This window comes from Ambystoma mexicanum, chromosome 7p, assembly GCF_040938575.1.
Source record: "Ambystoma mexicanum isolate Mex_15411 chromosome 7p, UKY_AmexF1_1, whole genome shotgun sequence".
Lineage (NCBI taxonomy): Eukaryota > Metazoa > Chordata > Amphibia > Caudata > Ambystomatidae > Ambystoma > Ambystoma mexicanum.
Window position 1 is genome coordinate 138,923,021 of NC_090939.1, and position 23,025 is coordinate 138,946,045.

At 49.3% G+C, this 23,025-nt stretch overlaps 1 protein-coding gene across 1 annotated transcript; it reads left to right on the forward strand.

Moving 5' to 3' along the window:
• The first annotated feature begins 3,801 nt into the window (after positions 1–3,801).
• On the forward strand, positions 3,802–23,025 carry UPK1B (uroplakin 1B). The gene is made up of 8 exons (XM_069635923.1): positions 3,802–4,027; positions 16,673–16,759; positions 16,903–17,103; positions 17,509–17,583; positions 18,212–18,334; positions 19,375–19,554; positions 22,228–22,311; positions 22,485–23,025. Exons 2-8 carry the CDS (start codon positions 16,694–16,696, stop codon positions 22,533–22,535), a joined length of 780 nt encoding a protein of 259 aa, XP_069492024.1. The 5' UTR covers positions 3,802–4,027; positions 16,673–16,693; the 3' UTR covers positions 22,536–23,025.

Sequence of the window (23,025 nt, forward strand, 5' to 3'; positions counted from 1 at the left end):
TGTTGTATTCCCTAGCTAGGTTCTCCAACATCTTGTCGCCGCGGGCAAATCATGCAATCCATTGCTGTGGAGTTGTCTCTCCTCACCAACACTGCCTGACCTTCCACTTCCTGACCAAAGGCCTTGGGAGCCCTGCCTGTTCCCTCTAATTTGTGGAGTCGCTTGTCTCAGAGGCAACCCACTTTTCCTGGCAAGGCCACTCTCCCATAGTGACTCCCAATCCCAGACTGCTGGCCTCTGAAGGAAGTGTGACCCTTATGGAAATATCCACCCCTACTCCTGTCCCCAGATTCTCCAACTTCAGCCACCAATGCAGCTCTGATCTCAGCGTCTGGGCTATTGGAACTCGAGCCTCAAAATCCTGCGACTCTCTGGCCTGGCCTTGGGTATCACGAACACACAATAAGCCATGTGACTCTTTACCATCAGTTACTCGCTTGCAGGTGCCCAGAAATGGATGCAGGAGCAAAACACCCTCCCCTGTCCGGGGCAAATCAGGACTCCTATGAAGGTCAGATCCTGAGAGGGGGATGACTGAGTCCACCCCCAATTTACTAGAACTCACCAATCTGCAAACGCTGCGTGCATTCTCTGGCGATGGGACTGTGCTGTCCCCCTCAGAGATGTCGAAATATGGAAGGATTGGATCCCACCCAAGAGCAGGTGAGCAGCAGAAGGGCCACCAGCTTTGTAAACACCCTGGTGTGAGCTGCTGTTAGCCAAATAGAAAGTACTTGAAACTGATACTTCCTTCCTCTTGTGGCAAACCAGAAAAAGCTCTGTTGACTCGGTTTGCCTGGGACGTGACAATAGGCTCATGCCAGCCGGCCTCTCCATTTTTAAAAGAAGAGTCTGTGTCGCTTATCACACTGAAACGATGCTTCTGATACAATTGGTTATTTATAATGCGCTTAATACGCAGACCCGGGGATCGGACCTGTCTTTCTCCGTGTGGTCTTGCTTCCAAGGCGAGCACGTTCCCCCTGAGCTATCCTCCCGAGAGTGAAAGCAGTAAGGGGCGGACTGGGGCATAACATCGGTCCAGATACCATTGGAAAAAGTGACCGACAGTTGCTAATGGGCAATTTGTTCCTTCTGTCACCCCCAGGCAAGGGTTGTGTGTGAACTTGTTGCAAATGGGGCATTTTAAAGAATATGTGTTCAGTACCATTGGTCAAACCTACGAGCTGCAGTGAAGTGACCCCTCATCCTGGCCCACACTGGCTTTGTCCTATTTCCCCAACAGGCCAGGCCGAGCCTGTACAGGGTCTCCCTAAAGAAATACACCTTGCAGACTTCATTTTCAGGTGGAGAACAGAGAGAAAGAACAGTGGAAGCAGCCAGTTCTAACAACGGGAAGATTCTTCCTTGAGTGGCCAGTGGGGGGAGAGTGGAAAGGAGACAGGAAGATGGCTCTGTGGCAACGCGTGCTTCTTGGACGCAAGACCACACTGAGCCAAGGCTGGTTCGAATCCTAGGCCCGTGCTTGGGAGGAAAAAAAAGCGCGTTAAATATAAGCTGCAATGAAACTAGTGCCACGCTACCTACAGGCTATGGGCCTATGCAAAAACAAAAATATATATATATAAGATGTTGGATCCTGAAAGATTCCAGAACATTCAGAGACTGTATTTGTTTCTGGTCACCTATCACCAAGAGCAACATTTTCTTGTCCTACATGTAAAGTGATTGACACATTTCATGCTAAATGTATAGATTCGATTTTATTTTGTTTTAGAGGAAAAATGATGTGTCGGTGTGGGCTGGTAAGTCTCACCATAAAAAGTGATGATAGCTAAAAAAAAATCACAAAATAAACCCCCAAACACTGGACATGGAGGCAGCTGGCAACTAGGTTCAGAGAGGTTCTCCCAGAGCCGTCAAGTTGTCGCATGTCAGGTCTGGGTCGCTTTTCCAATGGTCACTAGCGATCTGCTACTTTGAGTTCCCCCTTGCTCATGAAGGGGACTTCAAGTTCCAGAATGCAAAGCGCAGCACAGCACTGGAAGACGAGCGGCTGCTGGATGACTTGGGACCACTTCAGGGCTCCAAGTCTTTGAGACTACACGTGATGGGTATCAGAGGGGGGGGCTGAGGACCCAGCGTCAAACTGGGTGTGGCACTTAAGTATGCATGATGTCACACGCACTGCTGACCAAGCCGCCAAACGGAGTGTCCTTCCAGTAAGGGGCGGGCAGAACCGGTTCCAACCCAACCGATCCTGTGCGGCTTGGGGCAGCCACTCCAGGCACATTCAGCAAAAAATGACCTGCCTCGAATAGAATAAAAATACATGGACACTGGTTATTTGGTGAATTGTGTATAGCTCGTATATCTTGAGGCCCCGAGTGTACTCAGATCCGTAGAAATCACTCCACAGCCACTTCCTTTGCACATATAGACTACATAAAATGTGAAAAGTGGAATTCCAAGACTGGGCCGGGACACCCTCCAAAGAATATTAACGTGTGCTATTCACTGTAGTGTAATTTTTCTATCGATTTTCGGGGATGGCAGGCTGGGGTAATTCCCTTGGGACTTTAACCTGCGGAGTGCAGCAACTGCAGAGCATTCTGGGGCTCCTTACACACCAGCCTCAGCAACAGACGCTCAACTGACTGAGCTGTCTTAAATGTATGGCAATGTGCGGGAGCATGGATTACCCCTTTCAAGTTGCTAGAGTAGCACTTTACTCACTTGGCCTGCCGGAACAGATCGTTTTATTATTATTTTTATTTATATTCTAATTCGGATGTATTTATATATACCATGTGGGGCCGCTTACTGTAACCCTCAAGCAGGCCTTCTTAAAGTTTCCTTATAGCGCCTCATTGCCTGTGGGCTGCAGTGCGCTTTACAAATGCTAAAATAAAATAAGTACGGGCCTACAAGTCCCAGAAGTCTACATGGCTGAAGACAGCCTTGCTGCATGGTTCCATCTCAGCCAAGTCCCCCGTGTGTGTGCAGTGCTGGAAAGGAGTCCAGGACTCTATGATAAGGACTCTGGAGACATTGTGCCAGTTGGCCTATTTGTAAAGTCTTATTATGCAATTAGTTCGTCCAATCCCTTTTCCCCCTTTGCCTTTTGATAATCGAAACTGCGGCTCGCCCCAACATTAATACAGAATGCAAAGAAAAACCAGGACTGGTATATTTATTAACCCCGTCATGGGGGCATCCTAAGAGCAGTCTTCACTTTGTGCCACTGTTCAAAAGATGAACCCGTTCACCTCTCGCCCTCTGCATGGCAACGAGGTAGCCCAGGTCAAGTGTGCCAATGCCGCAGCTAAGATTGGCGTTCCAGCCAGCAGTGCTTTGTGTGTATGCTGGCATTAGATGGCCCATGTGTATCATCGAATCGTGGAACTACACGTCCCACAATGCAAAGTGACATATGCTAGAAGCCAGAACTGTCGAGCTGTTATCAAAGATGTAACGGGGCCACTAGGAAGCTATTTCTATCAATATTTCTCCCACAACATATTCCGGTTCCCTGATCACCAGCCACAGAATTATAGCCACGCTGAGCACCCCAAATAGGTCCGTTCCGTCCATATTCTTTGCATTCTGGTATCAGTAGTTCCGTATTTACAGGCACCGACCGGTACACAGAAAAGACAAAAAGTTCCAACCTGTTCGAGCAGCGGACACCTGGCGTGAGGGACTAGACCTCTTTCTGTCACTCTTATGACCCCCGTCCACTGCACCCCAAAGGTCCCCCGCCCCCTTTGTAGCTGACCCCCAGCCCCGTGTGCACGCAGGAATGCAACCATTTAATAGCCGCATTCTCGCATAATGAATGCACAGCAGGGCCGCTCGGTGCATCCCCACCCCAAAAAGAATAGAGGAACTGGTTGAGCCAGGTGCCTGCGGATCACGTGACCCCGCTGGCGCCAATCCCAGCAGGCCATCGCCGAGGGCCTGCAGCGCTTTAAAGACTTTGCTAGAGGCGGGAGGCGCAGGTGCGCTTTAGCTTATAGGAAGGTGCGAGCGAAGGAGGAAGCAGCCGCGGCGTGGACCGGAGCAGGTGAGAGCGCTCGCTGGCCCCGGGCTTGCAATGGCAGCCCAAGATTACGCATTGCTTTGCGCGTATTTAATTAATGAGGGTGGGATTCAGCGGACAAAGTCATATGCGCTCTTTGTAAGAATGGTGGTCTGTGGAGGTGTTTCCTCATTAGCTTAGTTACGGCCTAGATAGACGAAGACGAGCCTGCAGCTTTTTTAGTAAGTTTTCGTCCATGATACGCTTTCTTTCAGCAGTATTTTACTTTTTGGGGGTGCGGTTGGTGGGGTTCAGGCTGTTCAGTGAAACGTTTATTGATCGAAACCAAAAACTAGCTTCAGTTTCGGGTGTAATGGGGCTATGGGCGGGGGAGCTATGTCCCCATCGGGGTTCTCACAAGGACCCCCGAGTCGCGGGGCCTTACTTCGGGGGTTGATCCACCTTCCTGAATGCATTCCTCTTTGGCATCTCCTGTGGCAGTGAGGGGACATTTGGTTTACGTACGAATAAGGCTCTTTTTTTAACTGTCAAAGTGATGTGTGGCCGCGGTTGGGTCTTCTAGGCGCTGCTTGAGGTTGGTGGTGGACGCTGGGGCGCGCCCTCTCGCAACTTGCCGGAAGCATTTGGAGGGGGTGGGGGCGATTACGTTCGATTCTGCTTATTGACCTCCCCGCCCCCACTGGTTGTGGTTTTGACAAGGGGTTGCATAGAGTCGTGCCCTGCTCTACCGTTCCGGGCTTTAGTACAGAGTGGGTCAGCGGTACCCGCTGCTGCTGATGTACCCCCCCCCCAAATGGTGTTGAGAACCAGCGTTGAATGGGTTGCTGGTGTATTGCGCATGCGCGCTTTTGTTGCTCATGGCGGGGTCTATGTCAAGCCCCCATTACGTGTGCACGGGATCTCTGGGTTTTGTATTTGACCAGCTATACATTTCCAAGAGCCCTGTTCCGTTGGCTGAGGACTGAGACTCGGGGGAGGCCCGAGACTTCCCAATATGGTGCACGCCCCCCCCCCCCCGGGCCTGCCTAGCTGATCTTGCGACTGTGACCTTTGGTGTTGGAGGTGAGGGGGTTGGCAAGCTCGGCTGCACGGCCGGTTGGTGTTCGGTCGGCCCTAAGGGAAGTCCAGGGGTCTCACGGGCTGGTGGCCGGTGCTGTGCCATCGCTTCCTAAGTCACGTCATTTGTCTGTAGATGTAGAATGCATTTCTTTGCATAAGGTTAATTTCCGTTTTACTTTCACTAGTGTACCCTTAACGGGACGTAGGCTTTCTATTGGAAGTTTTACAGCCTGTGGCCCTGAGGCTCGGCCCCTTGCACTGGAAAGCGCCGCGCCTCTCACGTATTCACTCTGCCCACGAGGCGCGCCACTAACCTCTGGGAGTGTTTTCGGTTGGAGGGGGACGGTGTCACCTTAATTTGGAGGTGCTCTCCAAAGAGCCGAGAAGGGAAACCGTGCCGGGTGTGGCCTTCACAAGTGGGCTTGCAGTTGAGTAACTTTGCGAGAAATGTGTGTGGAGGGGGGGTACGGCGGACACATGACATCTAAAGGAAAGGTGTACCTGCCAAATGAATGGTGTGCCGTGAAAGTTGGGAGGGGGACCAACCCTTTACGCCCGTGCGGGCATGGACAAAGCCCGACCCAAACTGCTAGCTCGGGCCAGGTGTTTTGTGTGCCAAAGTGGATCTGTTGACACACTTCACTGTGCAGCTTGTATTTTTCATCATTGTTGCTGAATTAACTCTTCCGTACAAAAAATCTCCCCCGTGGGTACTTTCCAAACCGTCTGTCAGAATGGGAATGAATTGCCTTTCACAACTGTGGGCCACTTTTTCATTGTTGCATCAAAACTCTTATGGGCCAGCCCGACCCTGCTCACAAGTATCCTCTTTACCCCCTGGCTGCTGCCACCGGCGGGTGGGGTCATAGACAGGCACGTCTATTTTTAAACTGCTTCTTTCCACGAACGGTGAACAGGTTTGGTAAATCCTGCGCGCTCGCGAGGGTGTGTGATGCTGTGTGGCGGGGAGTGTCTCGGGAGGCTCGGGGGCTGACGTGCATGCGGGGCAGAAAGGCTGCACCTCCAGGTAGCGCCCGTCGGCTGTGCACGGAACCAGGTTGATGGGCCTCTGCTGTGTGTGGGGTTATGGGGGTCACGGGGATGGAATTCTACCATGCCACAGCGTGGACTTCGTGGATTGCGGGGGGGGGGATTGGGCTTGCAGGATGTGGCGCGAGTAATGGCTACGAACCTAGTGTTTGGGGGCGGGGTCTGGTCGAACTTTATGAAAAGTAGTGGAACTAATATGTGGCCTGCCCTCTTCCACACGCACTGGACTGCACATTTCAACTTCTTCCTCCACTTTAAAAACTATTCTGTTTTTTTAAAAAAACAGTGACAACTTGAAGTAGAGGGACCGTGGGCGTAATTTTAGGGGGGGCAGGGGTGTTTGCCCCCCCCCCAACTCCATGGCGCACCATTTTGTCGCCATTCATTTGGCTGGGGCACCTTTTCTTCAGATGTCACCCCCACCCCCAATATTTTCAGCAAGTCCCTCCACTGGAGGGGGCGCACCACACCCGCCCACTTCAACTTAAACTCTCACGTGGTCGTGCATGCATTCTACTTTGTTTTTTTTGTACTGTGCGCAGCCGGGATTCGAACCACTGTTCTGTGTCGTCTTGCTTCTAAAACCGCGCTTGCCACTGTGCTATCGTCCATTTCCGGTGACACTGGGCCTGTCTTCTTGTTGTTCCTACTCTGTAGGAAAGGGGTATACGAATCTTAATGGCTGGGGGCTCTTTGCCTAGGTGAATGGGGCCCGCTGACCTATGGGGGATGGGGCGTAGCAGGAAACGTTTCTCCACGCAATGCACCCTGGTCGTTTCATGTTGCTGGGGTGCCGGGTGGGTGACGCCCAAGCGATGTCCACCCACACCCGAAATGTAGAATGAGTGCACTGATGTGCCCGCTCTGGAAACGGGTGTGTTACTGCTGGTCTCATTCCTAGCCTCTTGGCGGCGATTTTCTCCCTGGGCCGCTCTTCAATTTGGTGCTTGGTATGTCCAGACTCCTTAGAATATTTTTTTTTGTGTGTGTGGGGCGCTGACTTATGCAGAGGTGGCATGAATTACCCACACATAATCATAGTTTAGGATAATGGAGTGGCCTGTCCAATCAGATTCCAGGGGAAGCAGTCACGTGGCAATAGGTGAAATGGGCGTATATGCTCTGATCGTCTAATAGCTATGCTTAAGCCTGAACAGAAGGCTTTGCCTACACTAATCTGCTGGGCTTATCTATAAACTGATGTCCATTGTCCCGGCTTGTCCCCTCAGTGTTGGGCATTCTTATTTCTGCACCAACTAATGGCAACTCCCAGTGTTAATGGATGATGTATGCTTCCCAGACCTATTGACGTCTTCTTGGCCCAGGCTTCCCAGACCTATTGACGTCTTCTTGGCGTGCCACTCTAGCTTCTCAGACCTAATCTGGAGATGGGTCTAGAATAGATTGCATAGCAAAGCCCTGACAAATAAGACCACAAACTTCCAGCCTTTACCTAGAACATACTTGGCACCCCCTTCAACCAACATGATATTCACACTAACCTGCAGTTCTTCAACTCTGCCAGGGGCACACGACCCACTAATCAAGGCAAAACACCCCGTGACCTCTCTGGGGTACCGTTTCTTGATAGTTGGTTGCCCTGGTGTAGGCCATTGCACTTCTTCAGGGACAAACTACTTTGGATATTTTGGCTTAGAATAGCCGACACCATTTCTACAATTTTCTTGGCTAAAGCCAGTCTACCCCCCTCCTCTTTTTTTTTTTTTTTTAACATTATTTGTCAACATTGGCACGTGAGTGTTTATTTTATATGGCAACTACTGCAATAGTACTGGTTCAAGTTGCGTCTGGGAGTTAAATGGTCCTTTCACGGTGCGTTTCATTTGGAGCCTTGTAACTTTCCGTGTGGGGTGGTGGGTATTGTGCACATTAGGTACATGAAACCCACATTGGCAGATTTGATTGTTGTGTGGGGTGATCTTTGTTTTGTGTTTTTCACCTGCACTAAGTTGGCAACAACTGGCCAATGGTGGGGTAAAGGGCCCCTAGGAGAAGCAGCATTGTTAATTTTCTAATGCTGGTTTGCAACAAGGGACCAATGCCAGGACACATGGCATACAAAGATGGCTAGGACCTTCTCTGTTCTGTAGCTGGTCCTGCATTCCCTACTGCAGTCTAGGGGGTACAGTACTGTAGGGTATTTTGAGCAAGTGCCTACTGAGCTGGATTAGCTGAATATACCTCTGGTTACAAATATAACTGCAACAAAATAACCTGCTGGTGTAATATAAGCTCTGCCTGGTTTGACATGGTGGTTTATGAGATTACACAATAGCATCCACATAGCTGGCAGGGGGCATCGAGGCCTGGCACTAAGGCCCTCCACAATGCCTGTCTGTGCTTGGCCACAGATTCTGCAAACGCTACACTTCTGCATCTGAGTGCCCTCTGCCATTTCCAAACCCTAGACCTCTGTAACCACACCTACATATATACGAGTTGGATCAGAGCTCCCCAGCCGTGCACATGATCCGCCCCCATCTGACTACACCGATATTAATGATGGCCACGATTACCTGCATTTCCATCTGCTGTAGGACCCTGCTCCTTGGGGCGAGGCTTTGCCCGACTGCACCCATACCAATTTTGGTCTTGTTGCCCCATATACTGGACTGCACGTCTGATCCTCCCCCCTCCGCTCTATAGAGGCTTTCATGACAGCTGGTCTGTGTAGCTGTATATGCTATCTAGGTCGGCTGAACTGAACACAACCACCATGTTGGGTCGAACCACGCAGCATTTTCCCTTGATCTCGGGAGAAGGCGCGTCAGTCACGTATTCCAGGGCACACTCCCTGGTGGTCTGGAACTGGCACAAGGGCAAAGGGCCACCTCTCACCAGGGTCCTGCTGATGGTCTTTAATGGAGCAAACCAGTGTCGAGTGAGGGCTTCATAAAAGGGGCCTCCCTACCTTTTGCTGGGGTTCCCATACTTCCTGCCCCTCCTCCCCACTTTGCATCAAGGCCTTCTAGGTATGACATCAGTGTGGGAATGACCCTTTACCACCGCTGGGACTGGACCCTTAACAGGCTTGATGTGGTGTTTTGCCTATATAGGGAGGGATTCCTTCTCAGAGTTGATGGAATCCTGTGGGTCCCTTCTACTAGCCTGCCCGGTGAGTGCAGAAGATGGACATGCCTTGATTGTGCTGCCACAATACCAATGCTGTTCTTCCTGGCTCTCCCTCCTGAGAAGGTATAGCCTGTAAAAAAACTGGGTATACTATTTTGCTGAGTAGCTGCTGTAGTGCCTACTCGTACAGAGTACTCCTCAGTAGGTGATGCCTCAAACCCCCTGGTTGTGCGCCCCTTACCACATCCCATCTTCATTTCCCATGCCAATAGTTATTGCTTATAGACTACACAGTAAAGGCATCTTTCCGCAATGGAGGAAAATGGTGTCCACTAACTCAACATTGATTTATTTCCCCCTGCATGTTCCATGTGTGATCATGAGATACAGTGTATACTATGCCAAAATAAAGTGGCGTGTGTTGATGATTTGGGTCCGGAAGAGCAATGGGGCTGTAGTAGGTTGCCTCCTTGGCTGAACAACTCAGTTTGAAAGCTTTGAAGGTGTTTGTATTCAGCTTCCAGTTTTTGGTCTCTACTCAGCTTTTGTATACTCACCTGGGCTTATTGGTTTTTTTGATAAATGAAAATGAATGATGGGAGACAAACCTGAGAAATGTGCAGCCATTTCATCTGCTTCCTGCACCACATAGTCACCTGTAGTCTACGAAGGCACAGCCTACAGGTACCATCTTTCCCTGTCTGTCACACGGAATGTGACAGCCCTGGGTACATCAAAGTTTCCAACGAGGGGAAGGCACACCTTCCTCTAGCCATAAGCACCCTAAATAAATATCAAAAGCTCCATGGATCTGCATTCCTTATTTTCCAGCTGGTGGCAGTGCATACTAATGAGAGAATTGGAATTTTAGCAAGTCTGCCAAGTGGGCTTGGTTTCTGTAGAGCCAACAGCAAGGTGGGACTAACACCCTTTGGTGTGCATGTGTTAGCTTGAAGCTAGTTCCTGCCCCTCTATGAAAGGCAGTGAAATGCATGTCTGGGTCCACTATTTACCATAGGCAAACCCCTGCAGAGCTGACCCCCTTTCAGAGGGGAGGTTCAAAGGGAAAACCTGCACTTTCATCAGTTTCATCAGGGCTCAGTTAACCAGAGAAACACTTTGATCTATAACTGACAGGAAAATGGGTGGGACTTGTGTATATGTTGTCACCCCCTTCTGTCCTGTTGCAGAGCCCTCCTGTTATGTATGCATAAGGTCCGGACTGACGATTGTTGGTGGGGACCCATGATTGCTTCATTAAGGTAGGCTATCTGGCTTTAAAAGATTGCTGAACCCAGCAGATCTTCTGAAGACTCTGAAATGAGTAACAAGGGCTCATTTGGACCCGAATTGAAGGTTGCATCTTCCACCAGTAAGGAAGGCCGGGTGTTTCAAGAGGGAATCAAGATCCCTCCCCTAAACCTTCAGGGAACTGAGGGAGGTACTGGACTCGGGAGGACCCCTGCAGCAGAACAAGTAACCAGCCAGCACCCTGCACGCCCTGCTAGGTTCTACCAGCAAGCTTCCTAGGTGGGAAGTGCCAAAGTATCTGAAATAAGGACATGGTAATTGCCTGCACACACTCAAGCTTTGGGCCGTCTGCCTTGAAAGGTCAACAGCCCTGCGAAGATGCTAAGAGTGCCGCACAAGCATCATCCAGCGCCCCTCTTTCCTTTCGAGACGGAGTCCTGGAACCGCGTCCGGCTGCACCACTCCATTACGCTGCAAATCACCAGAGCCTTCAGATCACACAGCACAGAACAATTCTTGGCCCTGCGCCGACAGCCTGGAGATGTCTGTCCATCCTCTCTTGCCTGGTACCAGCAGCTGCACTGTGCCCTGGAGCTGCCTCTACGCGAACACCAAGAACTTCTTCAGCACCAGTTACATTGTGGTTCTGCCTCACCCTTCGCAGGTCCTTCTCTGAAGACCCAAGGAGCCAGTTACAACCCTTTGCCCCCTTGGTGCTGAAACCAAATAACCTTGAACAGTAAGGCTTAACTACCCTCCTGTCAGTATCCACAGTGCATCCCTTCCTTTGTGGAACTCTTCTGTGTTCCTTTACAGGGTGGGTTGTTGTAGTTGGCTGGACACATAGATATTTGTATACAACCTTGACGGGCCAGTCCAGTTTTATCCTTGGGTAATTGTAGTTTTTCACTGTGTTGCAATCAACGACCATGTGGAGATGGGCCTGCTGTTAATCCACGTTACCAAAATTGGACATGGGAGGTTTGTGTTCCATCTGTTCAGATAGCTTCTGGTGTACTAGAGGTGTGAGGCTGATGGTTTAGAAACTGATATGCCAACAACTTTAGCTTTTGTTACTAGAACTGCATGAATAGACTCCTTATTCGCTCAAGGCCATCTCAATGTTTTGGTCAGTCTAGATATTTGTGAATTAGGGTGTCAGTGTGTGGGGGCAATTGTGCTCCTCTAGAGGAGCAACCCTGAGATCTGTTTGAACCATCTCGTCATAGCTGCTTTGTGGAGACAGATGTGTAGGCCCGTGGTAGTGTTCCCTAACCCTTAACGTAGGAATTTTTTTGACTACATGTTGGTGGCGGTTGCCCTCCCGGTTAGATTCCGTAAACTATTTGTTTGATGTACTGGAGGTGAGCTCTTGCAGCCTTTGCACTTGGGCGATTAGCAGGACATATTTGTATATACATTGCTGCCCTCCAGCCCCAAGTAATAGAAATTGGCATTACCATGGGCACATGGTGTTTATTTATATATACTTTTGTTTGTCGCCCTGCATTATATATTCAGACCCAAGTTTCATGAGTGACCTAGCCTACTCCAGTGGAGTAGCCTACTCCATAGACGATCACGTTATGCTGCTTCCATCGCCACACCTGTGCTGTGGGCTTTAGGGGATGTAACAGTATAACAGTGTACCATTAAAGATACCGCAAACCACTTAATTGAACAATAACCTTCGCAATATGATTTGGAAAGGCTGCAGTAAGCAAGTGATGCACAGTCTTGGTCTTGCACTGTTGGATGTGCCATGCCAAGCGGTATCAGTTGGAGCAGTTTTTAATGCCATTCCATAAACCACACATGCCTGACACAACCGGTATGTTAGCAATAGGAAGAATAAATACAGTGCCAAGAAGGAAAAGGGCTTACTTTTGGTTGGCGGCGTTGGGGTTTATATATTTATAATGGATAATGTTTGCTGAACATGACAATGGGGATTTCCGTGGTTCGATCATTGAATTTGCATATAATTCACTTATCTGTGGGTTTTCCCTGCTGCCATACCAAAGAGTAAGATACTGAACACCTTTTGGCCCTCGAGGCTGTAACCTGAAGAGCATGCGTGTGTGTATGTGCACAAGCCTCCATTGATCTGTGGCATGCAGGTTATAACGATGGCAGCATGTTCATCTTCACCATTGGCCAGTGGGGGAGCTAAACGCCTGAATGACCACTTAAGAAAAGCTGTTCGGTTTGCTTTGCCAGTCGCAGCAGGGCTCTTCTCCCCCACCCCTCCCTCTCCACACCTGTTTGTGTTTGGTGGAAGCAAGGGATGGGATTTCAGTGGAAAGTATGTTTAAAAGCCCAATTCTGGCTCTGGGTGCCTGGTTTTGTTTCTGATAAATCTGACAATGTATGACCTTTTTTTTTTTTTTTTTAGAAAATATTATACCGCAATAACCATGATATACCGCCATTTGGCAAGAAGGTTATCATACCGGCACACAACTAATTCCGTGACACCTCTAGTGGGCATGTCCGTGTTGGTTAAAAAAAAAAAGCGCAACGGGCTAGACCTACAACTGGGGTGGAAAGCACAAGGCGGTTCAAGGAATGGGTGTAGACTTTAGGAGTTTAAGGGTACTTGTTTAGCGGGTATCTGATACCAAGGAGTAGAGCCAGTCCTTGGTGATAGGAACGCTTATATACTAGCCCTTCCTTCGAGGTGGGTGGTACTCTTGTGGGCGGTGTTGGGTTGCGCAGAATGTCTCTCCAGTGCCACACCCAGGGACGTCCTTGCCCCACAATGCCAGGGGTAGCGTAAGTGGCATCACATGACCTTTGACATTGACCCCACCCCAGGAAGCGATGGAAATTACTGTTTGAAGTGGCATCACATATAAGTACACTACAAAAAATATGGTGATTCAAGAATGGATCACCACGTATCGGCAGAAAACGGCATGCTATAACTGCAACTTGCGAAAAGCACAATACATAGTCCGAAATTGATGCTTAGTGTCTGCATTGTGAATCTAAATCAGTGCCTCCCACCCCCTGAAGTGTGCCTGAAATAGACCTTTAATGAGTCTAGCAATTGTATATAATCCCAGAAAGAATAGGAACGAATCGTTGTTTCTTATTTACGGTCATTGTTCAAAGTGTTACACTTGTGGAACCCACTTTAATATTTATTTGGCTTATTTTTTTTTTTTTAAGAAGCCTGAACAAGACCGCCAGCCACTCTAGCTCTCATGGCATTGGCCACAGCCCAGGAGCTTCATTAAAAAAAAAATGGGGTAGCAAGGGAGACCTCGGTGGTCACCAATGCTACCCTTAAATGTGTGTGCCTCACCTGGTATGTGCCTGCAGGTCACCGCACTGGCCCAGGTGGTTCCCTGCTCGGGTGCATTCCATGGCTTCTGACGGCAAGGGTGGATTTTCTGGATTCCGCTCTGATGGGTCCATGGATAACGCGGTGCACGCTGGAAAGTACACGCTCGTGTGTTGGCTAAGATCAGTCTGCACACCAAAATGATGGAGCCGCCCCAGTGCGTGAAGAAACTCGCTTTAGTCCCAAAGTAAATGACCGGGAGAAACGCCTAAACATCAGTCCGCCCACGCTATAAAGTGAGAAACCCACAGCAGTAACCTTATTTCATAACTCTCATTAACGGCTGCCCATATAGAGCCCTATGCATTGGCATCTACCATTGGTTAGTCCATATATCCAACCCCGCCCACATCATCCCATCACTGAACACCTAGTTGTATTGGTTGGCACGCCTTTATGCTGAATCTTGTGCCATTGGTTGGCTCTCACTGGGGTGGCTTCGATGTTGCTTTTTCTCAACAGCCCACGTGTTTGATGCGAAGGTAGAGATTGATACTCTGCTTTAGAAAAAAGAACAAGAACACCCCCTCTTCCCATGCCAGGACCTACTGACCCCCACCCCCAACTATTCCCTAAGCCAGATTAGCTCATCCTGCCCTCCCAATGCACATTGCCACTTGCAGGTGCCTCAATTGGGCCATGGAGTGAATTTATAAAAACCATGCTTCGTGCCCAGTGTTCAAAACTTAGCAGAGGTGCAATGGCACTGGTTGGGGTGGGAGTGGGCGCTGTGTTGATCTTGTCTTTGGCAATGTTGCTGTGTGCACCTGGCGGTCTGTGTCCATCTTTGCATCACTTAAAAATAAAATAATTGCTTCCTATCCGGTTTCGAGTCCTGGGGAAAGGGTCCCCCTTTCCGCTACCTTGGTTCCCTTGTGCTTTCGAGAGCTGGGGGAGCCAGGGAGTCCATGGGTAGGGCCGAGCCTGGTGGTCGGGACAGGCTCCCGGTGGGGCCTGCTGTGGGCTCGAGTTGGGGCTCAGCCTTCGTCAGGCTCGCCCACCTCCAGAGTTTTCTGAACACCATCTGCACACTAGAACATTAAACCATTCAAACGCGAAGGTGGGGCCGATTTCGAATGAGGGCCTGATCTGGAAAGTGGCGATGCACGTGTCCAAAGAGTTACCGTTCGCATGTACCCCCCCCCCCCCCCCCCTACTCGGCTATGCATGCTGCCATCCGTTGCCTTCCCTGTGTATTCAACAACCGAACCCCCCCTGCAGGGCTGCAAAACTACCTCCGTGATGTTTTGACGGCTACAAAACATGGCAGCTGCGCAAACCTTTGGTACCATTATTCAGTATTGCGTGGGGGCGTGGTTTGGTGCGCAAGGACTGAATTCATCATGTTTAACCACCGGAAGACAAGGCCACTAGGTCCAGGTTGCACAGGTACTGGGGTTTGACTAGTAGTCCTTTGGCTTACAGTCCCAAGACTACATATTCAATGGCAGTGCATCATGGGATTTGTAGTCTGCAGGATGTAGCGAGCCACAGGCTGCAGAAACTGCACATAACTTGGTCCGCATGGGAATCACTTTTGGTTCCAATGGTGCAGTGGTAACTTGTGCATCATGGCGGAGGAGTGTTCATTATCTAACAGTCCAGTATATTTCTATCTCCTATGGTTTGGTCTGCCACCAGCTGCTTGTTACTGCACAGCCAGTACTCTGCGTGTAGGAGCAAGCACTGCCTAAGCTTGGCTATCCTTTGCCCTCAAGTTTGATGCGTGGGGTTAATGTGCTTACTGGTTGGGTACTGGTGCACGTGGTGAACATTTAGCCAATCAAATCTTCTAAAGGCTTTTGTCTGGTGCCACTCATGCATGACCGTGGTGGAAGCCTAGTTGGATCTGCAGCTTTGTCTTGCATACCCTATCAACAATGGCACCTTGCTTGCCACTCTGGTTCCTCTCCACCCCAAGGGTGTCTTTTATCCCTCCATTTCCATACTCCCTCTCCTCCAGTCTAACCACTGATTTTGGTAAATCTCCAAATTTCTTGCTGCCTTTTTGTCATGGGGTGGCTTGGTGGATTCTGCAGGAGGGTTTGAGCATAGGGGAGCAATGAGGCCCTTGCACCTCCACCCTACCACTTGTATTCCCACCCATACCGTCCCCACATTACCTGCCCACTCTCGGTTCATAACCTAGGTTTCTTTGGTTGTTTAACCAATGCTAGGGGAAACTTGCCATCTGCAGATTCTAACCTATTGCTCCAAATTCTTCATTTCAGCTGCCTTTGTTGTAATACTGTTCCTCCACTACAGTCTTGGGACTGCTCGCACAACTCCTATATCTAGATTTCAAGAATCTAAACCGGTTCACTCCCAACTGGAGCAGGGAAGCTGCCTTGCAGGCCATTTGCCCAGGTCTACCGTGGCAGCTTCTGATCCTGTGCCACTTCCTGTACAGTTCCTGCATTGGGGACAATGGATCTCTTAATGCGTTCCTATGTTTGCATAACTTGATGCATGTGCCTTTGTGGCATGGGAACCGTGTAACATTCGGTGTGCTGTTGACGGGAGTGGGCTGTCGGCTTTCAAGATGCTTTTGAGTTGTTGCTATGGTGATCCTATCAGTGTTGCAATATGCTGGTCCCCGCTGCCCTTCATAATGTTGGTTTCGCTCGCCTCGTTTTTTTTCCAGGTGAAATGGGATATTTATAAGACCTTCATTTGCTTAGCCCGCCATCTTTCTGGGGAGTATCAGAGGACACTTGATGCCCCATTAAAAAATCCCTCTGTTATATAGTCCATGCAATTTCTCTGTACTGTGATCTTACACGTTGTCTGATAGTGCTGCTTGTCCCTTCAATGGTGTCACAAAACCCAGGGACGCGAGTGACTAACTTGCATTTCTTTTCTTGCAGTATAAATTGCAGCAGTAGAGAATGGCGAAAGATGCTGGTGTGCAGTTCTTTCAAGGTCTCCTCATTTTTGGGAATGTGGTTATTGCGGTAGGTTATTTTCCATGGTTGTGTTAATAAAAGATTCTGCTGCCTTACCTTCTAGTATATCAACTTTTCTTCCGATGGTGCATGGTTTTGGCTTGTGATAAATTGACATGGTAATCCTAACACCTGTTTGTTCTTGGTTCCAGATGTGCGGGATAGCCTTAACGGCAGAGTGCATTTTCTTTGTCTCGGACCAGAGCAGCCTCTACCCACTTCTTGAAGCTACAGATAATGACGACATCTTTGGTGCTGCCTGGATAGGCATCTTCACCGGCTTCTGCCTCTTCGTCCTGTCCATTGTGGGCATCGTGGGTGTCATGAAGTCCAACCGGAGGATGTTGTTGGTGGTAAGGCTCGGTTTTCTGCTGTACAATACTTGCCTTGGTCCATTGCTTGTCTCCATAGCTTGGAGCGTTCAGCATTCAGGAGCGTGGACTTGATGTAGCTCCGTGACCTGTAGAATTGCTGGCAGCTGACCCTTAACCACTTGTGTGCATGCTCTTGCTTCTGTACCACAGCCTCTGGTTTCCACTGGCCACATTTGTGACATAGCTGTGCAGAAATTGCAAGGATATAAGATTTGCATGCCCTCAGCACAGCTCTGGTGTCCCTGAATCGTATTCCTCAGTAGCTTGCCTGTGCACTTTTATTTTGCAGAGGGGTGGGGGGGTTGCAACTAGTTACTGTGTGGGGTAGTTATGGCTTTGTGAAGCTTCAGATTGTTCAATTGACATGCAAATTATGTATTCCAGTACCTAATCTTGATGTTCATCGTGTACTGTTTTGAAGTGGCGTCTTCTATTACTGCAGCAACGCAGCGTGACTTTGTAAGTAAGGGTTCGTTTTGGAAGGGGGGGGGGACAAGCAGCTGCCAAATGGTAGGTGGATGCACAAGGTGATTAGAAAGTGCAGAACATCTGCTTTATCTTCATGTCATTAGGCTTTTCAACCCTACTCCACCCCCAGGGGTTTTGCTAGGTCTGGAAAGGATCCAGGGCTGGCTAGCCCTTTGAATGGAGCTGCTGAGCTTCTATCCATGGCTACAACCAGAAGACCCAGGACTATGGCTTGTGGGGGGCGGGCGCTTACCTTCAATGCCTCTGCCTGCCCCTGATTTTTCATTACTGAATACATGTTTACAATTTTGGGGTTTTTATCACATTGCTATCGCTTGCTTATTAATGGAGGGTGGTTTGTGCCGATACTATATTCCACCTTAAGCTGCATCCTGTGAACGCTGTGTATGGAGTGGTAACCAATTTGTAATTGGATCCATGTTTGTTGCAGGTTGCCCTAGCACAGGTTGCTCTGCAACCCTCCAGATGTTGGACTAAAAGCTGATGGGAGTTGTAGTTAAACATCTGGAGAGACAAAGGTTGCAGACACCTGGCTATTGTACAGGCGGAATTATATATATTTTCTTTCTGGCACAACTAACCTTAGTTTTCCTTCTAGTTCATTCCGAACCTCTTCCTGCGGCAGATGCTGGAGCTGTACCAGAATCCGAACCCTGTCAACAATGACCAGGCCTGGAAAATCAACGGTGTTACTGCAACCTGGAATCGCCTCATGCTGCTTGTGAGTGCTGTGGGTTATTGTTGCTTCCAGCTGTCATCGCTGATCTTGGAGGCGGGCTTAGATTGTTTTTGCCCTACATACAACGGCCAGGAATGGGCTTCTATTTTGGATGCAGCCTACGAGCACTGGGCAACTGTTGCTCATGTTGAGAGTATCATGAGTTCTGAGGGGAGCCTTTGGTGGCTGTAGTGGCGGTGTGCATGGATTGTAGAGGTGGGCCCTGAAGAGGTTTCCCTTGGGGAAAGTTGGTCAATTGAGAATGCTTAAGTTGGTAGGTCTAACCTAGAATATCTTGATGCTTCAAAGGCTACCCATCTGGTGAGCCTGTGCAGATGTTTTGTTGCATTTTTGGGGTGAGGTGGGGCACCCTGGAATGGGCAGTTAATTTCATGAACCTGAAGCTCCAGGTGTCTGCTGCTAACTACAACAGCAGCTAGTTGCGAGCACCACGCACCCATGAGCAGAATCTTAGTGTTGCCTTGGTGCAGTGTAGCAGGGCATCGTGTTAGTGATGCACCAAGCCATAAGGTGAGAAGAAAGTGTCAAAACGGAGGTCTTAGGCATTAAACTGTCCCTGCCGACACCTCCATTTTCAGTCTCGTGATAAATGGGTGTGCATTGCAACAAGTAATGCCAGTACAGGTACTCCCAAGCATCTGCTTACTGGTGAGGTGCTGCTGACTTCCTGATGAGACGTGGCGTGGCAGTACTATCTGGCCATTTAAAGCAATGGTAACCAGGGTTAGTGAGTTGGCTGATGGAGGAACCTTGACTGGACTCCGCGCACAAGTAGCAGATGAGGGCTATGGGAAGCATGAACACTTGCTGCCAGTGATGAGCACCGCAGATACTCACCCGCTCAAATTGCACAAACTGGTCCTCGAGGGTTCTTCCATCTGACTATGGTGCCCGTATAGTGCACATAGACTTGATTTGTGGTGAACTAGCAGCTTCTGTAATGGACGTGGGGAGATTTTTAATATAGCTAGAAATGTGGGTACGGTGGCTATTGGACTGACCTAGAACTGTTTACTCCACAGAATAATTGCTGTGGTGTGAATGGCCCGACGGATTGGCAGGCGTACGCGTCGTCTTTCAGGACGGTCAACAGTGATTCGGATTTCCCTTGGCCGCGCCAGTGTTGTGTGATGAATGACTTGGGACAGCCGGAAAACATAGATGGATGTAAACTTGGCGTTTCTGGCCATTACTACAACACGGTAAGATTTAAATTGGCCATGAATACTTTAGGCACTTTCTAAACCAATGTTGGGAAATGGTGAATGTATGGCTCGCTGACCTGAAGGTTAAATAAAGTTGGGCAGTGGAAAATCCAGAGCGATGGGAACCTGGGCAGATTTGTAGTTCGGTGCTTTGAGAATGGTGCAAGCATCACTGAATGAAGCAAAGTTTAGTGTTTTGGGCTATTGGGCCTGAAGCTGGTCAACGGGGGCAAAGGAGGATCCAGTGTCATTCCTGTTGAGTGGGTTGGGGGAAAGGTTAAGCGTAGGTTGATCGGACATCCTTACTGCATCAACTCACTTTGCACTCTGGGATGCTGACTACTCCCCTAGACCTTCTTGCAATCGCTTGGATTTTTCGTTCTGACACTCTGGCATCCCTGTACAGCTATTTTCCCCCCCCCCCCCCCATGAAATGGGCGTTGGGTATCTACTCTCTTCCTACTCACTCCAATGCCATGGCCGCCTCTACTGCTTTTTATGGCTTTCATGCCCCATTAGGGGACAGGAATGGCCAGTAACAGCACGCCAGCCCATGCCATGGTAGTTCCAAGCAAAGTTACCTTTGCTTCCCCACAAATGTCGCAGCCCTGAGAAGGGCCTCAGGTGGCTGGAACAGCGTGCAGAGAAGGGAGGGAGTGGCTTGTCATTTCACCACTAAAACTTGGGACAACCTGTCCTTGCGCTCTCCCTATAACTCATTCGGTCACCTCCTCACTGACCATACAGTGCATACAATGTTTCTAGACAAATCTATTGAGTCATTTTACAGGTGCTCACTGCTCTTCAGAACCATCAAGGACCACATTGCCTCCCTTGCTCCAGCCATGGCCAGTACAATCGTTCTTTTCACCAATGGCTCTTCCCCTCTCCTTTCATTCTCCCCTTTCTCCTTAAGCACCCCTTTGTGCACTTGCTAAAAAAAAGCCTTGTGTTGATCCTATCCCCTGATTTTTAGCACTCCTGGGCAAACTCCTGGAAAAGCTGCCCATGTCAACATCTGTTGATGATCTCCATGACCATTGGGCTGACTTCTGAGCAGCCATAGGCATGGAAACTCCTGAACACATGAAGGTCTGATCCTCGTTTGCGTTGCCTTTGACAATTGCGTTCCCCTGATCATACTCCCTGAGAACCTGGGCATCGCGGATTCGGCCCTGGCGTGGCTTTCCTCCTGGACAGTCCCTCCCTGGTCCAACTAGGGTCATTTCTTGCCACCTCTCTCCACTTGTGTCCCCAGGGCTCTATTCTCTCACCGTGGTTTTTTTGATGTCTGGCCTGCTTGATCTGAACCTTCTCTAACTTCCAGTGTTATGCGGATAACTCCTCTTTGAGGCTTCCCTCGGTGTACTCTTTCATGCCTGACTGTCTTTTCTGCGATTCAGGGCTGGTGCACCTCCAACAGAAATCTCTAACTTAGTTAAGATGTAGCTCATTCTCGTTGGGACACATGATTTCCCTCCTAAGCCCTCTTCCAGCTGTACTTCAAAGGTCCCTATCACCAGAAGCTCACTGTCTCCAGAGCACTGCTTCTCTCCAGGCTTAACTACTGCAACATCCCCACCTTCACACTTTGCCTACCGCAACTAATGCAGAACAGGACTGCAAGATTGCCCTTGGCCTCAAGCCAAGGCACTGCATCTCTCCACGTTAACCTCCTCTCTGCCCGCTGTTAAACTTGCACCCGTGTAATGGCATCCCCATCCCAAACCATGGGTCCCCCATTCGTACACACTCTGCATAGCCAGACGTTGGTTGCTGCGCACATGGAGGTTTTCACTCTCATGAGGACCTGCAACTCTGTCCTGAACTCTCAAATCAAGACTAGATCTAAATCTATAACCATCCACTCCATTTTCGCAGCTAATGGTCTAGTGGAATACTTTGCTACAAACAATTCCAAAATTAGATACCCTCCCCCTCCCTCATTCTACACTCTACCTCTGCCTTTGTCTCCTGCTTTAGTCACACTTGTACTGAAGACCATCTCCTAACCCTCTCTTGTTACCCATCAGACCCCCTTGCTTCTCAGGTAATCAAGCTTTGTAGTGGCCGCTCACCTCAATGAACCCATCAACCTGTCCTTCGACTGTTTCCCACAACTTTTCCTGCCATCCCTGTCTGAGGTGGAAATAATTGACCTACCAGGACCATTCCTGGCCTGACCTAGCGGGTAAGTCCCACCTTGTGCCTCCTTCTGCACTGAGACACTTCTAAACATGCACAACCTTCGAGACTTCCCTGTTCCCACACCCTTGCAAGCAGACCTCTGTACCTGTTGCGCTACAGAAACTGCTCTCACCAGTGTCCAACTTCATCTCCTCTAAGCACTCCCAACCTATTTTCTATCCTAGTTCTGCATCAACCGTCTGCTTTGACAGTGTCGATCACGCTGATCTTTACGAAGGGCATGTTGGACGTGCCATAATTTTCTTGACTAGTTCTGCCGCTGATTACACATTGAAGTGGTCCACCCTGGTGTGGTTTGTGTAGGTCTTACCTTGCTTTTAGCATGCTCAAATGTTGTATTGCAGTCCTGTGGCACTCTTGTTGCCTAGCTCTTCAACCACCACATGGTAGCAACCTGGGTCTCTTCCGTGGTTGCATGTTAGCAAAGGGTGAAGGCTAATTGTGCTTCTTTTTCCTGTGCAGGGGTGCTATGACCTAATTGCTGGTCCCTTGATGCGCCATGCCTGGGGTGTTGCCTGGTTTGGTTTTGCCATTCTGTGCTGGACGGTGAGTACTGAGTAACTGCTTTCTATCTGTTCCCCACTGCCCCACACCTGAATGGCACCACGTGAAGGGGGCGGGGTGGGCCACCTTGGAACGGGAACCTGCAGTGAGATTGGAACTGCTTGGTGGGAACCTTATGTTCAGTGTAAAATATTGACGCCATCTTTTTCTTTCAGTTCTGGGTGCTACTTGGGAGCATGTTCTACTGGAGCCGGATTGAATGCTAGAAGCGCCAGATGCTGTCTTGAGCAGATTATGGGACTGCCTTTTGGTCTTTGCCTTAACCAATATGGAGGACCTTTCCTGGTTGCCTGTGAAATATTGGTCCTATGGACACTTTGAAGGGTGGGTGGAGGGGGGGGAAGCTGCCCATAGTATGTTAGCAACTTTCAGCATGCTGCCCTTCTCGTTCCCAGTCTTGTATACGCCGCCACCTACTATGTATGATGGACCATTTCTGTGAGGAGCTCTACATGCTTGGAGTCTTGCTCTCGTGAAAGACTGTATAATAAATATTTGTGACCTGGATTTTATATTGCCACTATGAATCACCGGATCCTTGCCACCTTTTTTTGGGGGGAGAACACATCATAATCTCTGAAGATTTGTTTTAAGTCTTGTTTATTATAGGCACACTGGTTTATTCCTACGGGTCACTTTCTAGCATTTTATATATATTTTTTAATTGTGAATTAAAGTGTATTGTATGTCTTCAAA